This window comes from Haliotis rufescens, unplaced genomic scaffold (genome assembly GCF_023055435.1).
Source record: "Haliotis rufescens isolate VD_foot unplaced genomic scaffold, xgHalRufe1.0.p SCAF_13, whole genome shotgun sequence".
In the NCBI taxonomy this organism is placed as follows: domain Eukaryota; kingdom Metazoa; phylum Mollusca; class Gastropoda; order Lepetellida; family Haliotidae; genus Haliotis; species Haliotis rufescens.
Window position 1 is genome coordinate 4116650 of NW_025963813.1, and position 12346 is coordinate 4128995.

At 37.2% G+C, this 12346-nt stretch overlaps 1 protein-coding gene across 1 annotated transcript in view; it reads right to left on the minus strand.

Annotated features, from left to right (window-relative positions):
* Positions 1-988: 988 nt before the first annotated feature.
* Positions 989-12346, minus strand: part of LOC124152331 (complement C3-like) — a 91167-nt gene continuing 79809 nt past the window's right edge. Inside the window, exons 33-38 of the mRNA XM_046525227.2 lie at positions 10369-10474; positions 7631-7738; positions 5958-6035; positions 3199-3282; positions 2754-2892; positions 989-1378 (exon numbers count right to left, since the gene is read on the minus strand). Coding sequence (XP_046381183.2) covers positions 1255-1378; positions 2754-2892; positions 3199-3282; positions 5958-6035; positions 7631-7738; positions 10369-10474 — 639 coding nt within the window. The 3' untranslated portion in view covers positions 989-1254. The remainder of the gene's footprint in view (positions 1379-2753; positions 2893-3198; positions 3283-5957; positions 6036-7630; positions 7739-10368; positions 10475-12346) is intronic.

Below are 12346 nucleotides of genomic sequence, written 5' to 3' on the forward strand. Positions count from 1 at the left end.
AATGAGCAGTGGATCATGATTTTTCAGATTAATATTCAAATATTTGTATTTGGTGGTTATGTTGGATTTCCGCATTTTCGTGAGATAAATTTTCGACTTCTTGTGAAACTGGTTTTGGTTTATTCTGAGAGACCTCATGTGGTCAAACTTTTTTCCAACGAGTATTTACATGAATGAAAACGAAACTTTTTATTGTGTTTACTGTCATTGTAATAAGTAGATAATTGTAATAAGTCCAAGTATACTGTTTAAAAGATAAAAGATTCCAGTCTGAACACATATTTAGGAATTTTTTCGGCTGTCTTGAATTTTTGTAGATTTGTCATAACGTTCAGTTGTTGTGACTATCTTTTTAGAAACGTAATATGCTATTTATGCCACATGCTTTTTTTCATCAATAAATTACACTTCATCTAATGGAAGACATATTGATAATTGGTGGCCATATTGGATTATGCAAATCAGACATGTTTCCCAAAATGGGATTGCTTTTAGTAGGTTGTTTTTTAGACCTTGTAGAAATGCATTGTGGTGAAATAACTTCTGTTGCAATTTATTCCAAGTTGAGTGAAAAAATGGTCCAGACTGCCTTGACTTGACTGTGAGGCCAGAGGCAGGCATGTGATCCTGGTGTGCACAATTAATGCTTCCCTTCTTGCTGTTCTTTTTCTAAATGTATATAAATCAGAATTTCTGTTTGCTTTAGCATAGTCAAAACAAGTTCATTTAGCTAATGTCATAAGGTTCTGGTATATTGACCATCTGATATCATTCTGTCACAGTCAAACAGCCCATTCCCTTCCTCTGATCCACCTTCTGAACTAGAAATAAAGGAGTGAGACTGCCTTGTCTGTTTCACACTTACATCTATGCATAAAGATTTAGAGTGACAAAACACTCTCCACAAGACTGTATAACAAGAGTGACGACTTTCCAATAGTCATTCAACTTTCCCTTATTACATGCAATGATATATATAACACAAAGAGGCAAAAATATTAACGTTTATTCAGTTGATGAAGCTTATATTCACAAAGCATTATCATTAACATTGTACAGTTTACACAACATCAGTAAAATATTGTACAAGTCATGTGAAACACGGTGTTGTGTAAATTCAACATGCTCTCTACACCAACATCTCATGTACAAACAAAAGTTCCTGACGCATTCTTTGGATCCACAGTGTAGTCAAGGAAACACAGATGTAGTATAGCCGTATCAGATCTTAAGATGTGACGATACCGGATATATTTAGTTGCATGTTCTTTCACTACTACCACGATAGGCCCGGGTAATTTCTCTAGAATGTGTCCTAAAGTTTGATGACTGTCTTGAGGAGAGCAGGTACGAATTTGAGTTCAGGAAAAACTTTGAACTGAAATCAAGAAAAACAATGTATCAGTCTAGCCAGTCAGTTGAAAAGCTACAAAATCCCAAGTACGGTACAAATACTAGAATGCAAAGAGTAACAAACGGTATAAAAATTGCATAAAACACATTTCGCAGTTTATAAAGGGATAAGCAATTCTTACTGATGTAAGAAAATGTTTAGTTGTTAATTTCATACCCTTTCTCCCATGTCACTGTGGCAGAAGACAACATTGGTTAGCCTTCAGTGCGGACTTCGCGGTTTCGAATCCCGCTGGCGACAAATGTTTTTCATGAAATTGTTCTATCATCAAGACAAATGATAGGGGAAAAAAGAAGTTCCATCATTGCCAAGTGCTGTTTAACTACAATTCAGTTAGTTAGACCACGGTCAAAGACAAAGGAGCCATGGTTTAAAGATATCTATTCCCAACACAAGCATGATATGTATGACACCTATCACTAAACAAGTAGGGGCATCTGATAACTCCTGAACAGGTATTATCAATCAATGATGCAGCCTTTGACACCAACTACAACACAAGCATGCAGTATTTGACACCTATTACAACACAAGCATGCAGTATTTGACACCTATTACTACACAAACATGCAGTATTTGACACCTATAACAACAGACATGCAGTATTTGACAACTATAACAACACAAGCATGCAGTATTTGACACCTATAACCCAAGCATGCAGTAATTGACACCTATAACAACACTAGCATGCAGTATTTGACACCTATAACAACACAAGCATGCAGTATTTGACACCTATAACAACAGACATGCAGTATTTGACACCTATAACAACACAAGCATGCAGTATTTGACACCTATAACACAAGCATGCAGTAATTGACACCTATAACAACACTAGCATGCAGTATTTGACACCTATAACAACACAAGCATGCAGTAATTGACACCTATAACAACACTAGCATGCAGTATTTGACACCTATAACAACACAAGCATGCAGTATTTGACACCTATAACAACACTAGCATGCAGTATTTGACACCTGTTACAACACAAGCATGCAGTATTTGACACCTATAACATAAGCATGCAGTAATTGACACCTATAACAACACAAGCATGCAGTATTTGACACCTGTGACAACACAAGCATGCAGTATTTAACACCTGTGACAACACAAGCATGCAGTATTTGACACCTATTACAACACAAGCATGCAGTATTTGACACCTATTACAACACAAGCATGCAGTATTTGACACCTATTCCCAACACAAGGATGTGATACATGACACCCATTACAACATATGAAAGCAACATTTGACACCTTTCCTAATCAAGGCTTGTGAACGTCTCTTCACGTTTGCCAATTCAGAATCAGCAAATTGTACCTGTTACGTCCTTGTTGATCTGTGTATGTGTTGAAATCCCTTCCCAGCACCCAGAACAGATCTCCTTCCATGAACTCAGGACAGCCACACTCTTGTCTCGTCACAAATGTCACGTGCTGCTGGGCCAGTTCACCGATACCTGCAAGAGTGTGTGAGTCAAGAGCACGCTCATTTCAACAGTGTGTGTTTGTTGATTAACTCTGCACACAGTTAAGTAAAGTATCAAGTCTGGATTAAACAATCCAGTGAGTGAAATTTTAAGCATTGTCCCACACTGTCGGGGGACATACGATGATCACGCTATCAACCAAGTCACCGAGCCTTCCTATGCAATCCCTGAAGTCAGCTCTTTTGGGTTGCTTGGGACCAGTTCTAACCCTGAATCACCATGGGGCTCGATTTTAAAAAGCCCATATAGAGTATAGCATGTTCATGTTAGACTTACATGGTTTTAGGTCTTCTTCAACATTAAACAGCATATGTCTGTAGCCAGGGTGTTCCTCCATAGACAGTGCTCGTAACTTGAATGCTGAAACAATGGAATTTGGGTATTAGCTCACCTTTTAAACAGAGATATTATCTTATAGACTGTGCTATTTCTATGTCTATTATGTATATCCTGGAAGCTATCAGTGCTCCATATTGAGCTATGCGTGTGAGTGAGTGAGCGAGCGAGTGAGTCAATGCCGTTTTGCACTACGGTCTGACCAAGTTTGTCTCATTAAGGGCATTAATCAAATGTTATATGTGGTGTCTTCTGTGGCCAGTTATTTTCGTCCAAATAGGTCACACGTTACATTTGGTGTCTCCTGAGGCCAGTGACTTTGTTTGAATAATATCACTGCTCAACATGCAGAAATAGGTGCCCAGTAGGATGAGAATAGTAACGTGGCTGTTAACCTTGTATCGCCTCAGACATGATAGCCAGCTTGGGTTGAATACACCATGATTATAGGAGAAAGATATTTGAGTGTACACTAATCCATTGACTGGAGTAATTATGCTGCTCTTTTATGTTTCACAGATTAAATAAAAATGCAGCAAAGGGTGTTTGGGTGATCCTGGCACAATCTACACGCAGCCCAGACAGCAAATGGGTCTTCTCCCTGGAAGAGCTGCCTTGTCGAACCCACCAATAACTTTTCAGAGAATATGAAGACTCTCAAACACTGCAGCCTTTTGCAAGACCAAGAGTGTCAGAAGAGCTGTGTTACCATCAGCAAAACCCAAGTACTATCCCCATGTCAGTCAAGTGATTGGGAGGTACTAAACCTAAGGCCCCAAGAAAAATAGTCTAATCAACTTAGTACTTGGGATGGAAGCGTGACTTTTCAAAAGCAAGGTCTTCATATTTGTAATGTTTTTCCTGAATCTTGTCAAGGAGCATTCAAGGATTTCATTATTATCATTGTCCATGATGCCCCATCACAATATGGGTTGTACCATGGATGCACCTAAGATTCAAAATCACAAACATGGCAAAGACGATAATAAAAGGATCAAGCAACACAATCATGTCATTTAGATACTGTGTTTGTGCCAAAGCTTGACATCCACTGACAAGGTGTTGGACTGTCTCATTAAATTTATTACATAATCTACATTACATATTTACATTTTCATGCAAAATCACATAATGACTGTTTCAAGTGGAAAGTGATTGGGCCTGAGAACAGAAAGCCTTCTATTTCGCTTTTCAGACCAGAGGACTTGCTGTAAACAACACTCATTCAGAAAGCCTCCTCTTGAAAAATCGAGTGTGAGCTGATTTGATAATGGCACTTCACTTGGCTGACACTTATTTCTGAACCGTCCAGTGGTACAGCACCATTACATTGAGATTTTCTCCTACATCTTGTTTAAGGAAACTGTGGAATGACTTATTTTCATCAAGAGTCTTGACAAAGCTTCTCAAGAGGATCATCAGACAAATAAATGTGTGCAAAAGTGCACATTAAAATTCTATCATGAAGAGCCTCCACACCCTTTGGATTTGTTTGATAAATATAAGCGATTGAGGGAAGAGCAAGGTGATAGGATCTATTATCTGACACTTTCTTGTCTCTCTTGTTTTGTCCAATCAATAACACCAAAATAACACCTTATTTTGTGCATTAAACTCTGAACTCTTTCTTTAGAGAAGATTTACACTCTTCGTGAGGTTTATCTATGAATCATTATGGGCATTTTGGAACTTGATCCTCCAAATAATGCTCAATCAGTCCTACTCTCTGTAACTCAACTGACCCAATCTCCACAGCCTTGCCACGTTTTAGATGGAAGGGAATGCATTTGTAGAGTCCCAGCATCATACAACTATCTCTTAGAAAGACTTGACAAGGAGAACCTGATCTTTTAACTCGGATATCAATCTCATCCATGTAAAGGAGATGAGTAAGGGGTGTTGGGGATCTATGCTATGGAGGTCTAGGATGGTAGCAGTCCTCCCTTTTAGGTAAGAAACTCAAAAGATTCAATGCCAAACACAAATGCAAAGGGCTGAATGAATCACCCTGAAATATTCCCCGTTTAACTGCAGCATGGTATCTCAATGGGCTGGCACTATAAACTGATAAAAGTCTGGACTAGAATAGGCAGCTTCACCCACTTGTACATGCATGTCACTATATATGTGAAATAATTATGATCACGATGTAAAAATTCATTTCACCTCACGTTGTCAAGGATAATGAGGCATGTCCCCACATCCAAAGGCATTTAAGCAGTCAAATTACCTCAATCCAATGGATCATTTCGGCAAGCATTGGGAGGAATTCATAACAGTAATGCTTTCACTCGTTCATGTGACTACCATATTTCACAACACCATGGGTCGGCAGCTTACAGGGATGGAAATTAGCACTCGCCCGCTAGCTGAAACAGTTTTGTTTACCCCAAAGGTATCCCAAAGGCTAGTATAATTTCATACATTTTGGGGGCATTTGCTTGACATCAATTGGACCAACTTTAAATTAAATTTAACCAAAGTAATATCTTCTATCAAAATTGTCATGTTGAATTAATTTATGCAACAGGAAAAATGGTGAAATCACGTAATATCAGCACTCAATTGCTTCCCAATGTAATTTGTATGTAACAGAATAAACCAAGTGATCCAACTGGCCACAATTGGCTTGTAATCCAACATACGCAGCATACACAAATATGTTCGAAACTCCCAACTCATTATTCCTCTTCACGTACCATACAACGAGTTTCTTGCCAAGGCCCGGAGTAGACGCATAATTGGGTTGGCTCGGCGACCACAGTCCACACACTTATCTGGAAAATGTAATTCAGCATGAGACCAGTGTTTGAACAAATAATAACAGCCAACAGGACCAGCCCCACACCGACCCCAACTTAACTGGACTGACGATATCAGTTTGCAAACTACCAAAACTAAATTTGAAAGACTTTCTCACATTTAGTGCGAACCAATTTCACCAATTTCTGTTCACCCGGAGTTTGTACTTAATGGTCCTGATCAGTGTTAATTACCATTTATTTGGTCGTACTGTCGAACTCTGAAGAAAACTCCTTTTCAAACTGATGTGTATACATGATGGTGAAGTAAAGATGTTGGAAGTGAAGGCTATACATTAAAGTATAGTAAACACGTTAATGTGAAGAACAGATGATAAAGACAGGTTATGGTGTTAGAGTGAAGTATTAAATGACACATAATTCTCTGGGTGATGAGTAGATAGTAGAGTGAAGTTAAGACGTTAAAGTAAAGTACAGGCCACAAAGTGTAGTATAAACGTAAAAGTGAAGTATAAAGTAATGAAAAAAAGTGTAAAGATGAGGTGAAGACTTTGAAGTTAGTCGAAATGTGACATATAAACAAACGTCAATGACTACTCAGGTTTAATGTGGCTATGATCAGTTTTTAAGTTTTATAACTGCATGTCTCTTGATGTGGGAGGACATGTGCTGCTCAGAGAAACGATGCTTTCTCCTTAGGCCCAAGGTGATGCAGGTCTCAGACGCTTACCACATTGGTGAAACCCATGAGCATAAATATTGTGCTGCCTAATCTCGTTCAAATCAGATCTTAGTTCTCTCTAACACTAAACAAAGATCTGAGGACATCCCATTAGGGGTCACGTCAGAACGACCTTTCATCCAACCAATCCGAGCGTCGCTTACCAGATCATGAAAGTGACAGTCGGGATGTGATTTCTAAACATGGGGTATTCCGAAGACAGTTATGGGCTGAATCCATACAGTCTAGACCATCTATTAGCCATTCCAGAATGTTCTTTTGTCCAGGTTTCAAATTTTTAATCGAGAATTTGTCGAAATATGTTTCATAGCGGAGTCGCCAATTTGAAATTGGTACCGTAAAGTACGAGAAAGCTGCCTTCTAATTGGCTAATGTCGACTTCTTGTCAGTCATTCCATTGGTCTGTCAAAGTTCGCGCAAGGTCGGTCTGATGTGACCCGTAATGGGATGTCCTCAGATTTTTGTTTAGCGGTAGCAAGAACTAAGATCGGATTTTAATGAGATTTGGCATATAAACATTAAAGTGAGATAAAGAAGTCGAAGTAAAGTATTGTTATAAAAGTGAAATAGCCACGATCAATTAACTTGTACATATATTCCTTCATATATGACTACAGTTAATCTGTCATGCATCATACAGCCTTCCAATTGTTGGTGTCAGAATTCTGTCAGCAATTTCTATACTTCACAGCTGGAATCATGCATGCAAAGTTTCAGGCCTTGTTGTTTATGATAAATGTCAAAGATGTACATGTAGATGGACAACCAGACCAACAACATGCCTAAACAAAAGCCCTTATGACTATCAGTCAGTTGAGCTGAAAACGTCAGTGCATTTATCTCCTGTGTCCAATGTAAGGGAACTGACCGTTTATACAGCTGCAGCCTCTCATCTGGTTATTGACCTGTACTGGACAGTAGAAAGGCGTGCTGACCACATTCTCCCCACTCTCATATGTTCGTGGACATGTCCATTCTGAAAAGAAAACTTGAAACTCATAGTCCAGGCTTACAAGTAAGATATTGGCCCTAAAGTTCCTCACTAGTGACTGAAATTTAAGGCTGCTTTGGACAATAGTTCAGTTAAACAGCCAGGCAAAAGAAAGTTAGTCTGTCTACCAGATCCCAGAGAATAAATTAAAAAAGGAGTTGCAACTCAATCTAGAATGACTCGGCAAGCCTAGATTGTCCCAGCTTCAGGAGTCCTGAAATTAAGGATTGTTCTAGGCTCCATTTGGATTTTATCTCTTTCTTTTTTTCGTAGATATATATTTTTAAATAACATAATTTTATTTCTGAGACTAAATGTCAGTCTGAAAGAAAGAATACATCGATGTTTAGAGATGGTTGTTTGATGTTGATGTATTTGATATAGGTATGATATTTGTGCTTTCAACCTTAAGTTTGCAGTGTTTCGACGACAGTTTTCAGCCTAGAAACGTTTTGATACCAAAAATGTGTGGGTCAAATATAGTTTTTAAGTGTATACATTCGTATGCCCAACAGATCAATACAGTCATCTTCAAGTGAAAGGATAGCTGAAGCGAAGCTGTAGTTGACATTTTCAACTTTGGTGAATCCCACGATCTATGCTCAGTACAGTGATATCATGGCGTGTCCTCTTTAAGAGGCAGTCATGAAGTGGCCATTTCATAAAGGGTTTTATGTTACAAAACAGCATTGGGGTTGGCCTTGTGTTACAAATGAGCAGGTAAAGTATACAATGTGTTCTCGAATAACTTGTTTGTTTTGCAACTTATGTTTGATGTTCTGATGACATATGCAAAAAGGGATTTCCAGCGTCAGCCTGCTTAACAGGGGAATCCCGCCTCGTTCTGGCATCTATTGAGAATGGAATTTGATACCAGGCTGCCATTCAGCTGATCAACAAGAAAGTTTTGTCATATCTGATTTGCTTAAAAGCTAAAATAAGAAGAGCACAGACTGTTTAACATATGAATTGAGCAAAGATTCACCTGCAATTTATGTGTATACACCTCCGGTTGTAAAGTTTTGCCCTGTATTTCAAGTTTCATCCCGGGATCTTTCTATCTCAAGCCATATAAGGTATTATTCTACAATTTGTATTGGTTGTTGGTGAATTTGGAAAGAGTCGATCACAGAAAAAAGTGGAGCTTTAGTATAGTGTAGCAATCTGGTTGGTTAAAGAGCATCACCATTTCTGAATCATTTCATTCAGAAATAGCTGGTTCTGGAAGTCAGTTAATGTCAACAGTTTGTATCTGTGATCTTGTTGAAAGACCAGTCACCGTAGGGCACGTATAACGCCTTTGTTATGTTTAAATATCATGAAATTCTCAATTCAAATGAACAGTTCTTCATTACAGATAAATGATGTGACTGGAGGTCACATCCTTTGAATCCAGGATATTTCTATCTCACAAGTGTTATAAATAAACTGTCATTGCTTCACCTTTGTGGGATAATTAAATAAACAATTTATTAAATTATACTGACACTTGTATCATGTGGAAATGAAGAAAACCATTCAGAAGCCATAAGTTGATTCTGCCCCCAAAATGTAGTGTTTAGGTCACATGACCAAACCAAGACTGGTACTGACTTTGATTCAGACACGACATTAGACTATGAAAGGGATGATGTTAACACATATTTTGATGGATACTTCTTAAATATTCCTATTGTTCAGTGATAGTGGAGAGAAATTTTGATAACAAAAATGGAATTTCTACTCAGGTGGAGGTTTGTGCATGTGTGGAATATCTTGTTGACACAACTAAATATATAATATGTATTCTATTGACAGATACATATGTCAATGGAATTTATCTGACTAAAATTGAATATTGGTCCCAACAATATCATGATCTTTTTATCATGATATGTGAAACGCATCAACTTGATAATGATCCACTGTAACTAACCTATATTTCCTCTTTAATCACTGAATTCATTTCTGTTGAAATTAATTGAACTGTAACATAAGAGCATCTTTGTAAATGCATGAAAACAATATCTCTGTTATTTACAGTTTGTAAAAGTTGGTATCTTTGTGTATTTTAGAGTATATTTAAAAAATGTAACATAAACATCATTATTTTCCTGACAAACTGTGATAACTACATTTACAAGATATTGAATTATATTATTTTGGGGTTATTCTTTGACGATTGAACTTAAATGTAAATAATTAAGCAAACATAGCAGGATACTATGTTTGTGTGTTGTTCTCTGCCTTCCTGGGGCAGTTGAGCTATATTTCATTGACGAGGAGTGCTTATCTCTCTAATGGGCCAGTTTGAGATAACACATTTGCCATTCTCAAAGCGAGGCCATGAAAACACGGGGAAAATGAAGGATATGGATTATGCCCTACTCAGATGTGTAGGCTGTGTGGCATATTTTGGCCACGTGTTACCTTCTAGCCTTTCTGTATGACCCGATGACTATCTTTAACGCTGGAAGAAAGTCAAAGGTGAAACAGATTTCTGACGCTTACTACTTTGTTAAATATCACAAGCAGTGAAGGTGCCACGGATAGGAGTTTGGACCAGTCTTGGATTAGAACCCATGATCAAAGGGTCCTAGCTTTCAAGGAACGCAAAGATATTCAAAAGGACTCACTGTCGACATTGAAACTCCGTAGGGTGACTGTTGCGGGCTTAATACGGAATACGTCATGGATCTTCCAAATACGGAAGCCGACACACTCCTCTTCTTCCGCACTCACCTAAAACAATAATGGGTCAGGTTTACACCATTTTGAACAGTGAGTGAGTTGGGTTTAACAGCATTTTGAACGGAAATCTAGTTATATCACTGCGTGTCAGCTTAATTTCAGTGGAAAGTCCAAAGTGATGAATGCCTCAGATGTTTACCACTTTGGTGAATCCTATGACCACGGGTATGGTGCTGACAGACTTACAAACATAACAGCAAATGAGATTCGAACCACAATGTTACGTTTCTGGCGTGCTTAAGGGACGCAATGATGCACAGCAAGCTTTGAACAGTAGTTCAGCCCCCAAGAGGTGAGTTCGGGTCAACTTGGGTTTAATCCTGCATTCAAGATTATTACACTTTCATAGCGCTATGCATCTACGTGTATGTGTGTATGGCTGCATGTACTAGTCAAGACTAACGCCGGTTTTATTGACCTTTTTCACACTTCGCTACTTCCGGTTTGAAAGAGAGGCTTGGAGAGCAGAAGGTGAAGGCTGGATAGCACATGAAACACATGGAGATGTCAACAAGGCACACAATCGGGACAAACTGTGACAATTTAACCATCCCAGTACATTTATCATAAGTATTGAACATTATTCTTATTCTTATCATTGACAAACTATTCTACTGTTATCTGGTCTCCTTACCGATGTAAATTTGAGTCTGTTGTGATTTCAATTTAAAATATCAATGACCACCTGGTAACTCCCAGTGCAGTTTATGGTAGCTGAACAGACTTAATACAAATGCTACTGAGATCTTGTAAAGAATAATTCATTGTTTACACACCATTAAGCCAAACTATTTATTGTGAGTTTAAATAACTTTGCGGGTTGTATTTGAAGTCGAAATATTGACCTTTTGACCATATCTAGATATATGTCAGAAACTAACTAAATTGATATGTTGATATGATGTATCAAATTGTAACCTACTGAAAATTTACAATCGTAACAAATCAGAATTTTGCATCAGTTGCGAATTTGATGTAAATTGTAATGGACTCAAATGCATTCCAATAAAATATTAGACCTCTAGATCTACTTGTGCTGTTGTGATTGTGAACAGTTGTTATTTTGATTGTCAATGTTAACAGATTAGATAGCATGAGGTGTAATATTTCAACTGAATTATTACATAAAGGGTGTGTAAATATTTGAAGTAAAGTACAGTTTGATCTGCAATTTTGTAAACAATATTTCTACCAAAATTATATTTACTTACTGTACCAAATTAATCATGTCATGAAATGAACAAAAACCCAACTAATTAATGGCCAGTAAATGTTCAATCTACATGTGATCTTTATATAATTTACAGAAACAGATAACTCTTTAACAGTTTGTATTCAAATATTCCAAATGCATAAATTGATATTGACATTACAATAAACTTAAAGTATAAAAGAATTATTTTTAATTCCCATGCGTATTGCAATCATTACTCATTTATTCCCTTTGTTTAATTGTGAAACCCATCTGGTTTTATGTCCACAAACATGTTTTGAAACTTTTATAACAAAATTATTTCTTTTGTGCAAGCAATTGCCATGTATTATTGATTATTAATCAAATCAATTTATATGTAAGAATATAGTTGTGCTTACTGTGTCATTTGGCAATATTATATTGTTATGATGTAATACTTTACTATTGTTAACAATCTTTAGAACTTTAGTTTATTTCAATCAAGTCAAGTGGTGTGATCATTTTGATAATTTTTATAATTCAATCAAAACGAGAAATATAAAAAATATAAATACATAGAAGAAATTTGTTTTCCTTGTCAAATAACGATGATAGCATGAATTTATCTCATCTTGTGATCTGACAAAGTTAATATTGTCAAGTCAAGATATCAACTTTAGTAAACCACA